Here is a 22800-nt window from a genome sequence, read left to right on the forward strand (position 1 = left end):
AAATAATTATTGCTAATATGAAAAAAATGAAAACTATATTAAGAGGAAGAACTGAATACTATCACAGGCTATCTATGCAAGAGTAGACAAGCTCTTTAATATATGAAATATTCTATCATCTTCAAAATGTAGGTATTTATTTTACGAACATTTATTAATTAAAATGTACTGTACCAAAGTAAAATGTTACTTTTGTGATATACTTTCATTGCACAAAATGTAAACTTCAAGGTCAAGTATTATTTTGATTTTTCTCGTTTTTTGCCAAACTAAAAAGAAAAAAAAATCTTGGCAAGAATACCAAACATCCATTTTCACTTTGTTGTCTAGCCATACATTTAGCATGTTGCCAAAATCTGGAAAAACTGATTAAAAAGTAGATCCAACAGAAACTCATGGTTTTACATTTCATCTCCTTCAGTATTCTATCAAATCTTCACATAAACTTGACTCAAATCAACTTAGTTTCTTTTGGTTTCATTTTAATTACCTTGGCTATGAATATCTTACTGTTTGTTAAAAGTCACTAAAGTCTGGGGTCCAGCCCTGTAGCCTAACAGTTAAAGTCCTCGCCTTGCATGCTCCAGGATCCCATAGGATGCCGGTTTGTATCCTCGTCGCCTCACCTACCATCCAGCTCCCTGATTGTGGCCTGGAAAGCAGTCGAGGATGGCCCAAAGCCCTGGGAACCTGCACCCACGTGGGAGACCCAGAAGAGACCCCAGGTTCCTGGCTTCGGGTCAGCTCAGCTCCAGCCGTTGCAGTCACTTGAGGAGTGAATCAGCGGATGGAAGGTCTTCCTCTGTCTTTCCTCCTCTCTGTATATCTGACTTTCCAACAAAAAGAAACATAAATCTTAAAAAAAAAAAAAAAAGACACCAAAACTTAGTGCTAGGATACCAAATCCATTGAAATATTAAGGTATTATGTCAAAGTCATTTACGGGGACCTGGCACGATAGCCTAGTGGCTAAAGCCTCGCCTTGTACCTGCTGGAATCGTTTATGGGTGCCAGTTCAAGTCCCAGCAGCTCCACTTCTCATCCAGCTGGCCTGGCAAAGCAGTAGAAGATGGCCCAAAGCCTTGGAACTCCACACCCTTCATGGGAGACCTGAAAGAAGCTCTGGGCTCCTGGCTTCAGATCAGCTCAGCTCTGGCTGCTGTGGCCACTTGGGGAGTGAACCAGTGAATGGAAGATCTTTCTGTATTTCCTTGTGTCAGTAAATCTTCTCATCAATAAAAATAAGTAAGTTTTAAAAAAATTGTCATTTGGGCCCATCACTGTGGTATTGCAGGTAAAGCACCCACCTGCCAGGATCCCATATGGGTATATTTGAAGTCTCAGTTGTTCCACTTCCAATCCAACTCCCTACTAATATGCCTGGGAAAGTAATGAAAGGCAGCCCAAGTGCTCTGGCCCTGCACCCAGGAAGATTCAGGCTCCTGGTCTCAGTGCCACAGCAGTGTTGCGGTTATTTAGCGAGTGAACCAGTATACAGATCTCTCCTCCTCTGTTGCTCCCTATCTCTCCATAACTCTGCTTCTCAAAAATATTAAAGGCATTTAAAAAGAATTAGAGAACAACACTGTTAGAGCCTCCTTAGAGGAAAGTGCAATGAAGTAGCATGTTGTACTATCAACTGGTCAAATCACCAACCTGTAAGGCAAGGTACAACTCACCTTGAAAAAAGTGAACGTAAATGCCACACTAGTCTTAACGCTAGTAGGTTTCTAAAATTCGAACACTGGTAAATTAATACCGCATGAATTTTCATGAAAAAGAAAGAAAGAAACTGCTTAATTCTACTAATGATGGAGTGAGGAAAGAGTCTGCACTATACATATCTGCTGAACTCCAAGAGCAAGCACACAATCACGAGGATCCTAACTCACTGCTGGAAACAAACTTGGCATCATTCCCATCAACTGGGGAGGAAAACATAAATTAGGATACTTCATATTATTTACGCAAGAATTATGTCTTAATTTCTGAATTAATGATGTTGATAAACTGAAAGAATAAAATTCTGTTACATAAATTAACATTGCTATAGGCAACAAAAATTAAGCAATCTTCAAACCAGGCTTTACCAAGCCTCAAAAATAATAGGAGCTCTAGGTTTCTGTGTACAAAGCAATTCAAAGCATAAATTAGAGCAATGAACTAACAAAAGGCAAAACTAGCAACTGCTATTACTAAATATTTTCAAACACAGAATTATTAGTTTTAACTCCCCAGATCAATCATTGAACCAAAATGATTAAAATTAAGTACAAATCATTTAGACTTTTTAATCTATTAAATTCACCCAACTGTATCCTTTTCTTACAACAGCAAAAGCCTCGAATATCTGGAAACAGTACCAATTATCTAACATCCATCCATAAAGATACAATAAGAATTAAAACACTTGGTGTCAACCACATCCTTCACTAATTCATTACAACATCTTTAGGAAAGTACCAGAGATTTTTACTAACCTATGCTTAAAAAACAGTTGAATAAATTACTAAGTATAAATTGTAGTGAGTGCAGATCACAATCTGTATAGGATGTATCTTCCAAGTTAACCAAAAAGACCAACAGCATTTAAGCTTACTAAACTGAAAATGATACAGAACATCCCATCTTTTTAAAAGATATTGAATAAAAGCTTAAAGAAATTTAACTAAATGTGAATCTTAAATATCAATTAGCTTGACACTTGGTTTTCTACTATTACTACAACCAAGAGATCCCTTACTGGGAAAAATTACTGCTTGTGATTTATTTTCATGACACACAAAAGCCTCAAGCCTCCAGAGGGAGAAAAAGTGATCATTTTAGCAGCATCCTATAATATGCCCTTCTGGAAAACTAGTATTAGGCCAATTAGGGCAGTTCTCATAGATCGTTGGTGCAGTTAGGCATCCGCTTCTTCACTAAAGAGGTTGCCTAGATGTCCTAAGGTAAAAGGAATTTATTAAGCCATGTTATCAATTGTTTTAAGACAAAATTATGTACATTTGAAAGAAAATTTACAGAAAGACAGATAGAAAAGCTTCTATCCACTGGTTCACTCCCCAAATGGCCAAATGGCCAGAGTTAAGCCAATCCAAAGCCAGGAGTAGGGAACTAGAAGCTTCTTCCATGTCTCCCATGTGGATGCAGGGGCCCAAGGACTTGGGTCATTCTCTGCTGCTTTTCTAGGCCATAAGTAGGCAGCTGGATCAGAAGTGGATCAGCCACCACCAAAAATGGAATGCCAGCAGCAAAAGGTGGAAGATTAGCTTGTTGAGCCAAAGCATCAGCCCTTCAATTGTTTTCAAAATACTGATTAAATATTGTTTACAGATTCTCTTCCCATCCCATAAAGGGTGCTGGTTCAAGTCCTGGCTATTCTGCTTCTGATCCAGCTCTGTGCTAACATGTTTGGGAAAACAGGATGGTCCAAGTGCTCAGATACCTGCACCTACACTGGAGACCTATAACCAGCTCTCAGCTCTTCCTTTTGAGCTGGCCAGCCCCAGCTGTTACAGCCCTTAGGGGAGTAAACCAACACATGGACATATAGCCCATACCAGGTTCTCAAACTATCTATTGCAGTTTTTTTCCTCATCTTTACATTTTTGTAAAATACAGTAAGAGTATCATGGCAACTGAAATCACTATAAAATTTCCTAAATCCTTAACATAGCCATTTCCATTCTTAATTCATTGTGAACATACAAATAGTTAATGGTCCTCCATTTTAGAGTCCCTTTATTCTACAAATATTAGAAAAAAAGAACTAAATCACAAAGAACCATTAAGAAATTTAAATTTCAGCTTGATACAACAATGAATTACTAGTACATCTGTGTTTCACATTGGAATGGTTCAGCACACACTGAGGTCTTCTGAGAGGTACTCAAAAGAGAAGAACCAACTGGCATACAGCATATATACTATCTACTCTTCTGACTGAGCATCATCTTCTAATTATTTTCTACTAAAACTAGTGGCCCCCCCACTCAGACTTCTGGAAGTCAAAAATGATACTGCCCATACTAATTTCCATCCAATGTTAATTTCAAATTCTTAACTACACAGCTTCAATAGCTGTAGGGAATCCAGCCAAACACTTTTCCTATTTACCTACTTCCTGCATATCCTCAGCTTTTCTCCAAACCTATCTTCCACAAAAGCTTACTTCCCAGAAGTGACATCAACTCCTAGGTTGCTGCCCCTCCCAAGTATTAAGTACCTCTAGTATCTTACAACAATCAAAGTTGGCACTGAAATTTTATCTTCTTATCAATTATCAGACACAGCTAATTATCGTTTAAAAATATTCTTAGTAATAAGACTCTTAGAAATATTCTTTGCAGTTACATTTAAGGAAATGTTTCTCAGTTAATCTGAACACTATTTATCAGTAACAGCTAAGTTAAAAGTCACAGTAAAAGAAATCTACTCTATTAAAGTTGAGATTTCCAAATCATGGAAAGAAATATTAACTAAAGTTCCCATCTACTTGTCACATATCTGAAAAATCAGAAAAAACTTCTGTCGCAGACTCAAATTTAAACATAACATTTAGACTTGTTAGCACTTTAGAATTTTCCTGGGATGTTAAGCAATCACCTGTAAGAAGCCCTTTTTCCATAAGTTCTCTCAGTGGCATGAAGACTTTAAACATTTTAAAGTATGAGCTCCAAAATAAATTCTCAATTCTGAGAAACATTTGAAAATCACCTGTTTTGTCTCTCAGTATTCTGGAGCTCCCTGTGGTCCCTTTTCAGGTGTTTGGTCAAAGACGTAAAGTACTCTTTCAAAAGGTTCTGGAAAGGCTGTTGTTTCTCTGGACTTATTATCTCACTAGGAGGAAAACTCAAATTAAACTTCTCTGCAGCACTTTTTACTTTCCTTGGTACGAGTCCAGCAATGTCATCACCACAATGTCGACAAAAACTAATCACCACCGAAACATGAGTGTGAGATTCCCGATCAGCATTAATAATATTTTTTAGCTGTTCATATATTAAGGAAAGGCCCTCCTTGTCCGTAAAAATCCCAACAATTGTCAATTCTGCGATAAAACGCAAATCAGTTCTTAATTTGGTAATGTTAGGTGTTTTTTCCTCTTTCCTTGCTTCAAAATGCTTTTTCCAGACCTGAAGAAGTGATGGGGCAAAGTCAGCATAGCGTTGGTGAAAGAGAGAGCACAGGTGCACAGCACAGTTCACATCGGAGATTTTTAGCTTGGCTTCCACAATAGAAGCTACGGCTTCTGCAATGTATTTGCTTAAATTCAGGCCATTAAAATCATGGGACAAGGAGTCTCTCTGTTGCTCTGTAATAGTTTTTAGTTTCTTGACAAAAGCAGTATTTTTCTTCAAACTTGAATCTAGGCGGCTAAAGAAGTTTTCCTCTGGCCGGTTGTCTGGAGCATTTTGGTTTTTGCTACGAAGTTCCTTTCTTAGCTGATGTCGTTCCCAAGCTTCCTGATGAAGCTGAAGAGATTCCTCCTTTTCTCTATAAAAAAAAAAAAAAAATTAGGAGTATCACTGAAAAATCCCATGTGCATAAAAGCCAATGAAAAAAATAAGCACCTAGTTATCAGAAACCAAGAACAAAAGATGCAAAAGGTCTTTTTTCTACTTTCAAAAACATGTTAGCAATGACTTCAGATAATGAGCCCAATATATTGCTAATACCTAAACTGACAAAGAGGAATCTAAATAACTACATTAAAATTTCAAATCATCCTGCTAAATGGTAAGCTCAACAAAGTTAAACACATGATTATGAAAACAGAAAACATGATATATTTTTAAATGTTTTAAGGTCTGAGGCTGGCAGTGGATAAGCTGCTGCTGCCATCACCAGCATCCCAAATAAGCTGGTTCAAATCCCGGCTGCTCCTCTTCTGATTCCGCTACCTACTAATGGGCCTAAGGAAGCAATGGAGGGGGAGAATGACGGGCTGCTGCATCCATGTGGGAGACCTGGAAGCAGTCCTGGCTCCGGACTGGACCAACTCCAGGTGTTGTAGCCATTTGGGATGTGAACCAGAGGACAGAAAATCTGTTTTTTTCTCTTCCACTCTTTCTATGCCATTCTGTCTTACCAAAACAAACAAACAAAACCTTTAAAAAAACACAAATTTTAGGGACAAGCTGCCAGCTGGGACACCAGCATCCTTTATCAATCTGACTGTCTGGGTTCTTGTTGATGTATACCCTGGGAGACTAAAAGTAGATGCGTCCCGATGCCTGTCTGAGAGATTTGGAGTGAAGTTCTGGCTGCCAGTTCTAACTGTTGCAAGCATTTGGGAAGCAAACCAACAGACAAGATCTCTGTCTCACTGCCTTTCAAATAAACAAGAACACTTTAAAACACAGGTCTGTTGGGCCCAGCGCGGTAGCCTAGTGGCTAAAGTCCTCACCTTGCACACACAGGGATCTAATCCTAGAGGTCCTGCTTCTCATCTAGCTTCCTGCCTGTGGCCTGGGAAAGCAGTCGAGGATATCCCAAAGCCTTGGGACTCTGCACCCGTATGAAAGACTGAGAAGAGGCTCCTGGCTTCAGATGGGTTCAGCTCTGACTGTCGCAACCACTTGGGGTGTGAATCAATGGAGAAGATCTTTCTGTCTCCCCTTCTCTCTGTATAGCTGACTTTCCAATAAAAATTAACAAATCTTTAAATAAAAATACAGGTCTCTTAAAAAGTAAAAGGTAGGTGTTCATCTTTCTGAAATAATCATACCTAAACTCTTACATTCAATAAGTCTTCCACTAAAATCTGTAATATGTTGAAGGTTTGCATCTGAGGCCAGTTTTGTGGCATAAATGTACAGCTGCTACAATGCAAGCATCCCATATGAGTGCTAGTTGAGGCCCAGCTGCACTACTTCCAATACAGCTCCTTGCTGATGCACTTGGAAAAGCCGTGTGGGATAGCCCCCTGCACTGGCCCCTGTCCCGCATGGGAAAACCCAGATGATGTATTTGGCTTCAGATTAGTCTAGCCCTATCTGTTCTGGCCATCTGGGGAATACACCAGCAGGTGGGAAGATCTCTTTCTCTCTCTCTTCCCCTCTGTTACATTTCCAAATAAATTTTTAAAAATTTCCAAAAAAAAAAAAAGCTTTCATCTATACCTGGGAACATGGTTTATTTGGGTGTCTCTCAGAAATCTTCCAGCCACAAAAAACTCACGATTAACAGTGAAGGAATTTTTTATTTTTTAAGAAACTTCTAGGTTTAAAAAAAAAAAAAGAAAAGAAAACTCTAACTAGCATACATTTGCATTAGACTTCATTTTATACTTTTTTGTAAACTTTCAGATATAGAATTAAGTCTTATGAGAAAACTCATGCTTTAAAACATTCCAGGGTGAAAAACAATTTTGATGTTGGGTTGGGTTTCCTACACCATTCTTTTTTTTTTTTTTTTTTTTTTTGCCAGACTCACCATCTACTTTTTGAATATATTTTAAATCTTCTCAATAAAGCCAAGACTTTTGTTATCAATTTTTTACATTTTCAAAAATTCCTTTTGGTGGGAATAGAGGACAAAAGTTACCAAGAGACTCACTGTTATTATGAAAGTAAAACAAGCAAAAGGGCTGGCACATTCAGATGCCCCTGGTGCCACAGCATCCTCTATTTCCAATCAGACTGCTACTTCCAGTCCTGCTGGTTCTGCCGCTAAGGCAGCAGATGATGCCCCAAGCACCTGAATCTCTGCCATCCACACGGAACATCTAGAGGGAGTCCAGGCTCTGACTTCAGCACGGCCCAGCCCCAGCTATTACAGCCATTTTGGAAGTGACCCAACAGACAGAGAGAGGCAAAGATAGGTAGTCAGACACTTCGGGAAGGCACCTTATCCCATAGTTTAAACGCCTGTGGTGAGTTTGAAACCTGACTCTGGTTCTAGCTCCTGATTTCTGTTCCCTAATACAGACCCTGGGATGCAGCAGTGGTAACTCAATTGACTGGGCTTCTGTCACCCAGATCAGAGATCTAGATTGAGTTCCCACAACCTGCCTTTGGCCTGGACCAGTTCCGACTGCTATAACCATTTAGGGAATAAACGAGTAGATGGGAGCTTGCTATGCTCTTACCTCTTTCCATCTCAAATATTTTTTTCCAATAGGAATGCTAAATATGAACTTTGTAAGAAGTGGTTGTTCTAGACCTATTCAAAGTGTTGGTTGCAAATAGCCTTTTAAATATCACACAAAAAACCTTTCAAATAGTCCATGCAAAATGCCTATTTTCAAGGCCAGCATGATGGTGCAGGAGACTAGTCCTCCACGTATGGTGCCAGTATTCCATTTAGACACCGGTTCTAGTTCCAGCCACCTCACTTCCGATCTAGCTCCCTGCCTACGGGCTGGGAAGATGGCAAAGGATGGTGCAAATCCTTGGGCCCCTGTACCCACATGGGAGTCCCAGGAGAAGCTCCTGGTTCCTAGCCAATTTGGGCACTGTGACTATTTGGGTAGTGAATCAGCAGATGGAAGATCTCTCTGGACTTCTTTAAAATGCATATGGTAATATTTTGCTATTAACTTTCTGAAGCCGCCTTGTACTTAAAGGGACAAAGCTAATGTTACTCAACAAATTATCTTGTTACATCATGATGACTGCCTCATCTTTTTTGTTTTTACCAATTTACATTGGTTACACAGATTTACAAGTTTTAAAATATAGATAAAAGTAATAATGAAAGGCATTGTGGAGCTATATGCTTAAGGACAGAAGTTTTTTATTTCCCCCTATTAAGATTTATTCACTTACATACTTTGAGTGCCACAGAGACAGATACACACATACACACACACACACACACCCGAGCTTCTCCATCTGCTCCTTCAGTCCCCAAACAGCCAAAAAAGGCCAGGGTTGAGCCAGGAACTCCATCCTGGTCCCTCACATAATTAGGAGGGCTGTAGGTATGGAATGTAGATTGGAAGTAGATGTACAATCAGGAGTTTGGAGCATCAAAAGGGAAGATTCATTCCCTTGCACCACATGCTGGTCCACAGCAAAGGTTTCAAAATCAGGCAAAATCTAAGGCTGCATCTCAGCAGCTCCACTGACTGCTATGGCCTGGGGCAACTTGTGCAGCCTCTTGAAACTTCATTTTATTAATCTATAAAATGAGCTGCACAAAACTTATTTCATTACTACTTTTTTTAATATGCCTTTTTTTTCTAAATTATTTTGGTTTTGGTTTTGTTTTTTAAGATTTACTTATTTTGGTCCCGGCGGCTTGGCCTAGGGGCTAAAGTCCTCGCCTTGAACACCTTGGGATCCCTTATGGGCACTGGTTCTAATCCTGGCAGCTCCACTTCCCATCCAGCTCCCTGCCTGTGGCCTGGAAAAGCAATTGAGGACAACCCAAAGCCTTGGGACCCTGCACCCGTGTGAGATACCCAGAAGCTCCTGGATCCTTGCTTCAGATCGGCATAGCATTGGCCATTACGCTCACTTAGGGAGTGACTCATCGGACGCAAGATCTTCCTCTCTGTATATCTGACTTTCCAATAAATAAATAAATCTTAAAAAAAAAAAAAAAAGATTTACTTATTTTTACTGAAAAGGAAGATATACAGAGAGGAGGAGAGACAGAGGAAGATCTTCCATCTGACAGTTCACTACCCAAGCAGCTACAACAGCCACAGCTGAGTCGACCTGAAGCCAGGAGCTCACTGCGGGTCTCCACACGGGTGCAGGGTCCCAAAGCTTTGGGCTGTCCTTGACTGTTTTCCCAGGCCACAGGCAGGGAGCTGGACAGGAAGAGGAGCGTCTGGGATTAGAACCGGTGCCCATATGGGATCCTGGCGTGTTCAAGGTGAGGACTTTAACTGCTACGCTACTGTGCCGTGCCCTATTTTCTGTTTTATACTTTTGTAGGTACAGGGCTTCAACGCCTTCTCCGCTGTGTTTTACAATAACATAGTCCTTGAACTGTAGTCTCAACTCTAGCATTCTGCTCTTGATGTGTGTCTGGTAGGGAATCTAGCATTTGGTTGTCCAGGTATACTTGAGTTTTATTTAATCTATTTTTATTCAGGAGTAGAGATGTATTGCTACTTTTAAGGATATATCCTAACAGAGTACTTTGTACAATACCTGGTAGGTACATAACAAGAACTCAACAAACAGCAGCAACTAGGAATCACAAGATTTTCAACTTAAAAAAGATGGGACTCTGACCATATCATGCAAAAATTTTAAAAATAAAAAACAAAAATAATGCAGATTACCCCAGATCTTAAATATTTGTTGAAGATTATTACTATTCTATTTAAAAAATTAAAGCCCCTTAAGCTTCAAGTCATTGAAACCCCTAGATCAAGTAAATTAAGATACTTTCAGCTCTGAAGGAGCTACATCCAAACAACCATATTTCCTCAAAACTATTCCAGTCTTACCACTCCTCAAAATCAACAATTAAACAGGCTCTTACTTCAACTGAGCAGCTTCTTCCTCCTGCTGGCGTTTAGCCTGCTCTTCTTGCTTTTTCCTCTCTTCCTCTTCATGCTTCTTTTTTTCTTCTTCCTCTGCCTTCACCTTGTCTTCTTCCTTCTTCTTGCGCTCCTTGTCTTCCTTTTTTCTCTTATCATCTTCCAGTTTCTTCTTCTTGTCTTCAGGGACCTTACTGAGCTCCTTCTTGGCAGTAACCTTGAGATCGTCTTTAGGCTTCTCCTTGCTGCTCACTGGCCGCCTTTCACTACAGTCTTTCTCCTTGTTGTTTAGTAAAGATTCTTTTTCTTCCATACTTGCTGGCTTTTTACGCTCAGCTGGCATTATGTGACCCAGGACAATCTGTAAGGGTAAGAAAATGTCATTACTGAAGATACAGTGATTTTTGTTGATATGATATTACTTTTTAAGCAAAACATTAATTCAATTTGTGAATTGAGATATTAAATATGTGTGAACACTTACTTCCATAAGAGAATAATTTTAGTAATATTCCACATTCTATCACTTTAGTTGTGCTGATGTGTTTGCTGTAATTTTTTCTTTACATTTTATTAAAGGAAAACTCAAGCATAAAAGTAGGCAGTTCAATATAAGGAAGGTTCACATACTCATCTCCTAGATTAAACCTTTCACTATCAACTCCAGAGTAATATATCATTTAATTGTAAACATTTCCATTTTAAGTCTAACATTTTATAACCGTTAGGAGATCCTGGCTCACTATTTCCTACAAATTTGACCCAAGTACTAAATCCAGAAAAAAAAAAACAAAAAAAATTTTTTTTGCTTCCTATAAAACAACAGATATCCTCCCAAACAAGATCAAAGAATAGAAAACTTACAAATTTAATTTTATCATTCTAACCCTATTACCAAGTTTTCTAATCAAAACATCTGATGATTACCTCTGATTAGCTCTTTAAACTCTTCATTAGCATAGTCAAAATTAATAAGCACCATGATTAACAGAAAATCTGTAAATTCTGACTCTTAAATGCAATATAGTAGCCACGAGCCCAGCACTACTGACGCTGTGGGCCAGATAACTCTGGAATTAGGAGCTAACCTGTGCACTGCATGAAGTTTAATGGCATCCTTGCTTTGCATTCAACATACACAAGTAGCATCTTTCCTATTTTAAAAACAAAATATAACTTCAGACTAAGCCAAATATCTCTTGGGTCAGAATTATCATTGGCTGGAAACCATTCCACAAGTCATAAGTAATTTCTTAAACGTAATCTGAGTACAATTTGATATTCCATTTTCAGCAACTATTCACATTTTAAGTACCCAACCCCCCTCTGACTGGGGGCTACTGAACAGAGCAGTGAAGATACACAAGACTTACACCATCAGAGAAAGTTCTATGGGACAAGTCTATTCTATAAGTTCTACATAGTTAACTGGAAATTTCAACTGCCTGAAGGAAAAAAACAAACCTGTATCTTACTGCAAAATTAGAATTGTTCTTCTCTAAAAACATTTCTCTACACAGAACTAGTCTTTGAAATTTAAATCCTTTAATGGATAGTACACAATGTTTCAACTCCTAAGCTATCTGAAAATTACATACTACAAAATTTAAAGTCTATTTAAGTATAAAATTACTTGAGACTTCCAGAGTTTTTTTGAAAAACATTAAAAGATACACATAGTATTTGTGACACCATAAAAAATGGGTTTTAAATCACAGCAATAAAAAACAAGGTTAACAGGCTATCACTATAGTACAGCAAGTTAAGCTGACACCTGCAACAGGCATTCCACATGGGTACCAGTTCATGTCCTGGCTGCTTCACTTCCAATCTAGCTCTTGCTCTCTCTGCTAATGGCCTGGAAAAGCACTGGAAGAAGGCTTAAATGCCTGGGCCACTACATCCACACAGAAGACCTGGATGAAGCTACTGGCTTTGGCCTGGCCCATCCCTGGCTGTTGCCACCACTGGTAAATGAACAAGATGGAAGATCTATCTCTGTCACTCTCCCCAAACAAACAAACAAAAAAAAAACCACTAGATTAACAATCAAAACAATGTACAACACATATTTTACAAAGCACCTGTTTAACCACAAATATATTACCAAAGAATGACAATGTAGGCCCGTTGAAGCAGCTTTGAAGGTAATTACAGGGAGAGGCACAAGCAGTTGTTTACACCTCCTCTCAGCTACCTCTTCCTTCTCCTTTTTTGTTTTACTCCTTTTTTCTCCTCCAATTCCAAGTTTTATGCATTCTTTTTGGACAATGACACCCAAAATCTTTAGTTAGTCCTACTAGTAAAACTCAGAAATAGGTGACTAATTCTTTCTAAGCAATCACTGTTAAAACACGAAAAGGTATAACAAGTCTGCACCAGCATTTGTATTATCTGTAAATATAGTTATCAATTCTTGAGCATCATCTTCTAAATCTCCATCTTTAATATAAACACATCATTGCCCTAATAAGCAAACTTTCAAACAGTACACCATAAAAACCAGGTTTTTATTGCCAATTAATAGCTACCACTCCCTAGAATAACAATTTACCTACATTACCTAAATTAATACTGAAATCTTTATGAGGCTGGTATTATTTTCCTTATTTTACAAATGAGTAAACTGAGACTTAGCAGGTAACCTGATCAAGGCCCTTCACAGGGCTGGAATCTGAACCCACTGTCCTAATCACAGTCAAGAACCTAAAGGACACCAAATTGTAAGATGGAAGACTTGTTAACAGATATGTACTATGACAAATCACAAAATTATGAATCTAGAGAAAGGCCACTGATGACAGCTAGCCAGCTTCCTCACTATTTTAACTTTTGGCAGACTCTAGCTCACAGTACAAGGACAAGACAGTAACTAAAGTAATAACGCAATTAAAAAAAAATAAATATTAGTATGTTGGAAGAATATTGTTTATTTGTATCTGCTGATATAAAGTAAATCACACCTGACATTTCAAGGCTACAAGAAAATACAGTTCTCAGATGACTAAAAATATGGTACCAGACTGTCTTACAGAAATAAAATTAAGGCCTGGCATAGTAGCATAGCAAGTTAATTCTCCATCCTTGGCACAGACATCCCACGGGGTCCTGACTGCTCCACTGCCTATCCAGTTCTTTACTTATGGTATGGGAAAGCAGTGGAGGATGGCCCAAGACCCGGATGAAGTTCCAGGTTCCTGGCTTCAGATCTGCTCAGTTCCTGCCATTGTGATCATTTGGGGAGTAAAACCAACACATAATCAACAAATATTGGGCAGGCACTGTAGCCTAGTGGTTAAAATCCTCAGCTTTCATGTGCTGGGATCCCATAAGGGCGCCAACTCATGCCCTGACAGCTCCACTTCCCATCCAGCTCCCTGCTTGTGGCCTGAGAAAACAGTTAAGAACGGCCAATGCCTTGGGGCCCTACACCCACGTGGGAGACCTGGAAGAGACTCCTGGCTCCTGGCTTCAGATCAGTGCAGCTCTGGCTGTTGTGGCCGATTGGGAAGTGAATCGTCGGATGGAAAATCATCCTTTCTGAATCTCCTCCTCTGTGTATATCTGACTTTCCAATAAGAATAAACAAAATCTACCACATCACATAAGCCAGCATACATTAGCAATAAATGCTGTTCTGCAGCACGGTAAAACAGATTCTCCACTGGGTGCTACAGCGTGGCTGGCTAAGCATCTACACGGACTGCTCACATCAATTACTGAGTGCCAGGTTCAAGCCCCAGCTGTCCCACTTCTGATTCAGTTCCGCTGGAGTCCGTGCAATGGATGTGGGGGGACAGGAAGGTGTGAAGAGTATCGTTCCACTACAGGCAGGGCCGTAATACTGTCTTGCAAAAGGGCCTTGTATTATTAGTACTGTCTTGGCTGTCCCCATTGACCTTATGCTTATCAAGGGACCTGTATTTAGGACTTTATTCTTTCCTTGAGCTTTAGGTTTTCCTTTTCTTTGTGATACAAGATTGAGTTGTAGAATAAGAATTGTAGCAGGAACTTCTAGAGTTTTTAGGTGAAACAAACAGCAGAATTATCCTTGGAAACACCCACTTGACCATGATGTAAAAAGTCTGAGCCAGAGTTTGACTGCTTCTGTATAAATAAAGTGGACAGCTTTCCCCACATTGTCCATTATAATCATGAAAGTGTAGTGGTCCATTTCTTTCCTCTTTATGCCTCATTCACGCACCCTTCTCTCTCAAGTTCTGAACTCAGCTGGAGCTGGACTCCAGCACAGACCCTTGCTAATGCACCTGGAAAATGGTGAGATGATGGCTTAAGTATCTGAGTTCCTGCCCTCCAGCTGGGAGACCAGATGCAGTACCTGGCTCCTGGCTGCAGTGTGGTCAGTCCGGGCTATGGGAGCCATCTGGGAAGCAAAATCAGGAAATCCAAGTTATCTCTCTGGCTGTCACTCTGCTTTCAAATAAATGAATAAATAGAGAGTGGGAAGAAAGATCTTTCAGTTGCTGGTTCACTCCTCAGATGCAATGGCCAAGATGAAGCCAGAGCCAGGAACTTCCTCCAATTCTCTCCATAGCAGCAGCCTAAAACACTTGGCCTATCATCTCCTGTAGCTTTTCCCAGGGTATTAACCGGGAGCTGGATCCAAAATGGATCATCTGGACTCAAATCAGTGTTTGTACGGCATGCCAGCACCTCAGGCAACAGCTTTACCTACATGCTACAACAGCAGCCCCTTGTTCTGTTTTGAGATTTATTTTTATTTATTTGAAAGTCTACAAAGAAACGTATCTTTCATCAGCTTGTTCATTGCCCAAATGGCTGCAACAGCCAGGATTACTCCAGGCCAAAGCCAGGAGCACAGAACTTCTTCTGGGTCTCTCACATGGGTGCAGGAGCACAAGTACCTGGATCATCTTCTGCTGCTTTCCCAGGTGCACCAGCAGGGAGCTGGATGCAAAGTGGAGCAGCGGTGTATTAAAAACCAGGATGCTGGCATCACAGGAGATGGCCTAACATAGTAAGCTGCAAAACCCACCCCCTTTCGTTTTGTCTGAAAAGCAGGCAGAGAGATCTTCATCCTTGAATCTACTCCTCAGATCTTGCAATACACCTAGGGATGGACTATCCTAAACCACAAGGTCAGATCTCCATTCAGATACCCCATGAGGGTGGAAGGCAGCCAAGACATCACCTGCTGCCTCTCAGGATGCGCATTAGCAGCAGGCTGGCTGGGAAAGCAAGGCAGCCAGGCCTCCCCTGGACAGGGGTGGGATGTGAGCAGACTCTGAGCCACATGACCACCAGAGTCCCAGCAGATTCTTTAAGTCACTTCATCATACTACTGCAAACACACATCCCAAGTATACTTGGAACAACAACAAACTCTAACAGTTCACACAGAGGCAGCATTCAACTGGGAAAAATACAGCATGTCGTAAAAGTCAATCTGTCTGCATGCTAACTCTGCAACCTGCCAGTTACCCACACTGGGTAACTTAGCTTCCCTGAGTCTACTGACTGGACAAAACAGGTATACTGCTACTTCTCTGCTGAACTGCCCACCTGCTGACACAGTAGCTAGCTCCAGGGAGGCACTCAATAAATACTGGTTCTCTTTCACACAGAACACCAACAAGTTTACCCGATGAGACTGTTAAAGCCAGGAGCACTGGGTTCCATCTACCCCACCCTCTATTTTTACCTTGACTTGGTAGCAGCATCGTTTTCTGCCCAAAATTACACGACTAGCTGCACAATTCACTGCCCAGTGCTCTTTTCTGCTACATACTCTGGCTGTAAGATTTAGGAAGGCAACCCAAACATGACAGATGACATGATTCAGATCTGCATCATGTTACTTTAAGAAAGTAAACTGTTCGTTAAGTTATATTTCATGAAGAACTAAAATTCTTAATCCAAGCCTTAATAGATGACCAAGTATTTCATCTAAACGAAATGCTTCCCGGTTTTTCAAGTTAAAAATCCATCTCAAAATGGTCAAGTTTAGTGCTTCTAATCGGAATATTTGCTCTTCCAAAGTATCTGAGAACAATCACATTGTGATGGCCCCAATTAGACAACTAAATCTTTAGAATCACCTTCTAGTTCCCCAAATAGTGCCCTGGCACTCGCACTGTCTATCTGGTTTATACTGCGAACTTTCTAAAGGAAGTAAAATGCCTTTACTAGTGAAGGGGATACTAACAGAGTGTCGGGGAGATAGCATGGAGAAAGCGAGTGTTTCTCTTTCAGACACTCCTTCGCCAAGTACCATATGGGTTGTGTGAAATCACAATAAGAGACTGCCCTTAAAATAAAGAACGTTCTCAGGTTCGCATCTCCAGGTCTTTGACTTCATAAAAGAAACGTCCTTGCTATGTATGCAAGGCTCATTCACAATTTTTTGAAATCACACCAGAGTTCAAACGTGGCTTTCTTGACAACTGGTACGATTTTTATGACTAAGACAAAACAAAACATGCCGCTGATATATGAGAACCCAGCGAGAGGTTCCCTCGGGTATAACACCCACGGAGAGCACAGCCCAGTGTGGCCCTCGCAGTCCGTCAGCGGGGGCTCTGCCCGGCCGAGCCGAGGACCCTACATCGCGGGATCGCCTCCCGAGTTCCAACAGCACTAACCACGAAGTTCCTCGGAGTGAGGAGTTCCTCGGGGGTGAGGGCGAAGTGAGGCAGCCAACCTGCCCGAGCCACCGACAGCAAGAAGCGCCGCAGCGCCAAGCCCGCCGTCCCCCGACCCCCGGGGCCCCAGCTCGGGTCCCCTTCGCAGAGCGCCCCGCCGACGGCTCTCCCCACTCCACATCCTCCCACACTCTCCCCGGGCTCCCCCACTGCCTCGCCCGCGCCGCAGCTCCCCGCTCCCCGAGAGCTTCCCCTTCCAGCCTGCCCGCCGCCCTCCCTTCACCTCAACTCCACGCCCCCAAACACCTTTTCGCCCCCGGCCTCCGCTGGCTCCCCGCCTCCAGCGCCGAGGCCCGGCCCAGGCATGCGGGGCAGACGCCTCCTTCCACCGCTTCCTCCTGCCTGCCGCGGCCGCGGGCTTCCCGCGTTGGGAACGAAGCCTCCGCGAGCGAGGACTGAGGAAGACGAAGCCGGGACCCATGGGTTCCCTCCGCTGCTCTCCGCCCCCGGAGAGCTGGCGGTCCCAGTCGCCTCCCGGGTTCCCCCGGAGGAAGCAGGAGTCCAGGCCGGTGCCCGCCCCCCGGCCCCGCTCGCCGCCAGCCCCGCTTCCTCCCGGTCGTTGGCGCGGAGGGGAAGGAGGCTCCCCGGGACTCACCTCGAGCCTGTCGTCAACATGAGCCCCGGGTTTCCCAGCACCAACTCCAGCGCTCGGGCTCTCCCCTCCCCTCCCCCCACCGCGCTCGCAGCCGAGGGCCCGCCTTCCCTCAGCTCCCCCTCCTCCCTCCGCCCGCCCGCTCTCCCGCCCGCCACTCACCAGCGCTGCCGGGCGGAGAGTGGGGGCGGGGCGGAGCGCGGCGGAGAGGAAGGAGCTGTCCGCGAGACTGCCGGATGGGAAACGCTCCGGGCCGTAGGCGACCAGGCCCTCAGTTCGGCTCTGAGGTGGAAAGTCTCGAGCACAGTCTTGTATCGATGTCACACACCGGATGGCTTGTTCCCATTCCTCAGTGGAAGAGAGAAGCGAATTTTTCCAGACAGGCAATCCACTGGACACCGAAGACCAGAATCTCTGACCAGGGCCCCAGGAGAGGGGAGGAGTGTTTCAAGGACCTGAGGTAGGAAGTGGATGGGTCGCCAGGAAAGGGAAGGCGCCTGAATTGCAGGTGCGCAGGCGCACGCCTTTCGCGGTGGGGGGCGCGGGGCCGCGAGCAGGGGGCGGGGCGGAGCACTCGGGAGGTGCGGACGGGCGGTGGAATAGTAGAATTACGGAGCGCCCTGAAGGACAAACTTGGCCACGTCAATCTCTTGAGTTTCCTGGTGGGAACGTCAGGAAAAGGTCGAAGAAGAGAAAGTTTGGACTAACTCCGAAAGGTTGACGATTTAGAGAGCTGGAAACTGAGGAAACGAAAGAATATGGTTGTGCCTGTCATTGATACTGTCTCAACCCAGATGTTTTGAAGAATTGAACTTGCATTATTTTTAACATATTGTTTACTCAATACTATGTCAATTAATTCCATAACGTTGTATATTGATGCTGATGTTTTGTTGGGGCTTTTAACTGACCGGAACTTTACTCTGTTAGCTCTACCTTCAGACCAGAGAAGGTCTCCCCAAGAGGCCACTGAACTTATCTGGACAATAAGATGCTGGACTTTATGCTGGGTATGTGCTTGCAATGAAGGAATCTCAACTGAACTTGAACTGAGGTTATGCAGCAAGGTGGAGGAATCCACTATGGGTGGAGGGATGTGAGAAGGGTGGGGGGAATCCCCAGTGCCTATAAAACTGTATCACATAATACAATGTTAATTAAAAAAAAAAAGAGTATGGTTGCGAGAGAGGTAAAAAGTGGTGAGGAATGGGAACTAGACTTTTAGGAGTGCCCTAAAATACAACCAAGTTCCCCTAAGGGGGGAATTTCCAGAAACAGTTGAAGGAGTTCGAAATTAAAAGGTCCCGAGGGAGGGAGCACCAAGGCTTGTTCGCGCAAGGTTCTTACAAAGTGCCGGGTCTCGCCCAGAGATCTCACAATGGACTGACTTTTCCTGGGTGGAATCAACTTGACGGGCAGGTCGGTTTCTTCCGCTGGCGGAACGCGAGCCGACGTTTACAAACAGGCGCAGCTCCTCACGCCATGGATTTCCTCAGAATTGCTGAGGTCTGTGGGATGGTCCCGGGGTGGGCGCTGGGCAGCTGCCGGAGGAGCACGGAGGAGTCGAACCTGCCTCGCTCCGGCTGCACCTGCGAGATGCGCGAGGCGTGTCTAGACTGCCTTTGTTCCAGCCGGGACCCCCTGTACCTGAGTTCCTGCTTTGATTCCTACCGGTTCCCAAATTCTGAGTTTGGCACTTTTATATTGAGGGATGGGGAGAGGGGGGCGGTTCCTTTTGAAAACGCTGCCCGCTGTCAACGACAGGGTAGTAAAAGGAAGGTGACCTGTCATTCTGTGCTCTGGATCAACAGCTGGAGAACAAATGCAGCGCCCCGCGCTGGCCGTAGCCACAGCAACTCTGTTCCATCCACCCTCATGTTGTCCGACTGCTTTAAGAAGCTTTCCTTCTCCGTTGGACAGGTACCCTGCTCGTCCCAGACCAGGTCAAGCTTTGATTTTTTTTCATCAGCTGATCACTTGTGAACCATTTACACACAGAGCTCAGAAGAGCGGGAGCGTACACTCTTAAGTGTCGACTATTTTATTGTTTTAACTTAAAAAAAAATCACAACCATTCTTGTCATTATAGTTAAAAACAAGAAAAAAATCACTTTAATAGTTGTAACTGTCAGCTGAAAATCCCCACTAATACCCCAATGTAGGTATGAGGAGCACCTATTTTATATAAATTGACTCTTAGAGGAATTTACTCAAGGTCAAACCCAGCAAGTTGCATTATCTAGCATTCTACAGAAATCCAACTCCAAGAACTCCAGTTGTCTGCACCATATCCACTATCCCACAGGCTTTCACAGAGACTGGAAGTTGCAACCATTTTCTTTCAACCCCAAAAAGTGGTGCTACTGCCCATCCGTTGCTCTCTGATGCCGGGTTGTTGTAGTGTCCAACCAGAACAATGCATTGTTGTGAAATGTCACCGCTTGAAAATGTATTAACAGTGTTTAGTTACTTCATTATTTGAGGAAATTCTCAAGAAATACCCTTTTTGTTTTTGCTTACTCCAGTGAACAGAATGACACCATAGATAGAGATGTAAATGATCCCGTTTTCTTTAAAATTTATTTTTATTGCAAAGTCAAGATATACTGAAAGGAGGAGAGACAGAGAGGAAGATCTGTCCGATGATTCACCCCCCAAGTGATCCCAACAGCCAGAACTGCACCAATCCAAAACCACGAGCCTGGAGCCTCTTCCAGGTCTACCACATGGGTGCAGGATTCCAAGGCTTTGGGCCGTCCTTGACTGCTTTTCCAGGCCCCAAGCAGGGAGCTGGATGGGAAGTGGGGCTGCCAGGAGGGGAGCCAGCACCCATATGGGATCCTGTTGCTTGTAAGGCAAGGGCTTTAGCCACTAGGCCACCGTGCTGGGCCCCAGTGATCCCATTTTCTACTTAAAACCTGGCCATCCTGTGGTTGTTTCACAGAAGCAAGCAAAGGCAAGGGAAGGAGATCACAGTGACAGGGCAGGACAGACCGGAAGTTTGAGAAGAAAAGGGAACCAGCTCTTGTCACTACGGAATGCCCACTGACCTAAGCCGAAATGGTGGTGAGGAATACAGGCAGCTGAGGAAATCCAGCTTACACCTCTTAGAAGCCAGTGTTTAACTGAAGCTAGCTTAACCTACCTGCTTCCGTTGGTGAGAGGGTCTCCAAAGAAACCCCATCTGAGGTGACCCCAGACCTGACTTCTATGTGTGCCCGCCAATACAGGATCTAGCACAGTCTGTCTCCCCCATCAGCCCACACACACACTGGTGGCTGCAGTTGCTAGGTCAGTTCTGTCTGCAGCCCCATCTCTTATGCAAACCAGTGAATGCTACAGCCCAGCCCAACCACACCCACTAAACATTTAGCCCTCGTGCACACTACCAGGAACTGCAGCCCAGCTGGAACAATCCTGAAAAACTCCGACCAGGCCTGCTGCTAGCCATGGTTCCTGTGCATGGCAGTGTGTGCAGCAGACTAGTCCGGTCTGTCTCGTGTCCCACTCAGCTTTTGTACACACCAGTAGATTTTGGAGCCTAGTTTTGACTGACCAACTCCACTATCCAGCCCACACTTATGCTGGTACCACCAGCCCAGCCAAGCCCACTCCTAGCCCTGGTTTTCATGCTGCAGCCCATCAGAGAAGTGCCCACAATTTCCCTACTAGGCCTGCTCCCAGCCCTGGATCTTGCACTTTCCAGGTGGTTCTGCAATGTAGCTTGACAGAAATTGCTCCCCCACCCCCATCCTAACACTTGCCAGGGATGCTGCGGCCAAGCCCAACCTGCCTGCACTTTACTCTGGCTCATAAATGCACCAGTAGATAGTCGCTTAGCCCAGCCCGACTCTCCTGTTATCTCAACTCATATGCAGGCCAGAGGTGGTGTAGCCCTGCCTAGCCTGGTCTAGCCAGGTAGGTCCCCCAGCCCTAGCTTCCGTGACACCAGTGAGTGGTGGTCTCCAGTGGTCAATGCTAATTAGCCAATTCAGGTCTCCCACACGGATGGGTGCATCAGTCTGACCGAGAAAGTCTCTCTTGCTTCCCTCCTCCAAATGGCTCAGCCTCAGCCCCCTCGCTTACCTGCCAAGTAGAGTGGCCTTGTTGGTGGAAGTTTCTCAGAAGTCATTCCTCACCTCTGATGTACTCCCTCAGCAGTCCCCCCTCCCACATGTCCCATACCCCCTTCTCTGATCATTCAGTCCACAGGCCCTGCACCATGAGCACATGGGTTCCCCAGCCTGGTCTTCTGACAGGGTGGTGTGCTGGCCTGGAGCCCTGTCCACCCACGTAGGAACTGAGATTCAGTCCTCTGTGGCACATGCGCTGACCTGGGACCCCACCCCTCCATCCAGGCAGGATTCAAGCATGTTAAGGAGTCCACAAACCTAGCACACCATGCCAGCATGCCAGCCTGGGGCCCTAGCACCTTCCCCCAGCTGCCTGCCCAGGACCCAAACACATGGGAGAGTTGCCAGGCCTGCTCCATGCCTCTGGCCCCCCTATCCTCCCCACCCCCAGGTTGCCTAGGTGACTACAGGGCAGAAGGATGGCACCAAGGCATTGCTGCAGCAGAAGGATCCTATTTCTGTCTTTCACTGAAATCTGAGACCAGGTGGTGAGCTATGAATGTGGCAAGGAGGGGGCAGGAAGTATGTTGCCCAAGAGAAGAGAATACAAAAGACTGAAGAATGGTGCAACTGAGGGAGCTGCAGAGTAGGCACTGCCAGTGTCTGCTAGCGGAGCGTCACAGTCTTGAGTCTAAAGTAAAGCCGTCTGACCTGCACCTGACCGTTTCTCTGGAAGAAACAGGTAGTTGGGTTTAATCAGAGTTGAGGGTTTTTGTTGTTGTTGCTGTTTTCCCCCATGAGAGTAATGATGGAGTAGGAGAACAAAGGTGTTGACAAGGGAATCATGCAAATGGAGGGTCAGCTGGGTAAGGAGAGAAGTGAAGAGAGAGATGAGCAATATGCGAGGGTGTAGGTTGACTCCATGGAATAAATGTGGCAAAGAAGATGCCAAGGCGGGATCCTCAAATGTTAGTGAACCAAGAGGTACAAGTCAGGATACCAAGAGGG

The 22800-nt window shown here is 43.9% G+C and overlaps 1 protein-coding gene across 5 annotated transcripts in view; it reads right to left on the bottom strand.

Moving 5' to 3' along the window:
* UPF2 (UPF2 regulator of nonsense mediated mRNA decay) overlaps positions 1-17803 on the bottom strand; it is a 99725-nt gene extending 81922 nt beyond the window's left edge. For 3 of the 5 annotated variants that reach the window (XM_040968165.1, XM_040968166.1, XM_040968167.1), the window contains exons 1-3: positions 17723-17803; positions 10447-10805; positions 4717-5496 (exon numbers count right to left, since the gene is read on the bottom strand). In XM_040968165.1, the coding sequence (XP_040824099.1) occupies positions 4717-5496; positions 10447-10787 (1121 nt within the window). In that variant the 5' untranslated portion in view covers positions 10788-10805; positions 17723-17803. Of the gene's footprint in view, positions 1-1679; positions 3047-4605; positions 4691-4716; positions 5497-10446; positions 10806-17722 lie in introns of those variants that run through there. The other 2 variants (XM_040968169.1, XM_040968168.1) reach the window with 2 other exon arrangements.
* Between the last annotated feature and the right edge of the window lie 4997 nt (positions 17804-22800).

The sequence above is a fragment of the Ochotona curzoniae genome, unplaced genomic scaffold (genome assembly GCF_017591425.1).
Source record: "Ochotona curzoniae isolate NIBS_2020 unplaced genomic scaffold, NIBS_Ocur_1.0 scaffold_4683, whole genome shotgun sequence".
Classification (NCBI taxonomy): Eukaryota; Metazoa; Chordata; class Mammalia; order Lagomorpha; family Ochotonidae; genus Ochotona; species Ochotona curzoniae.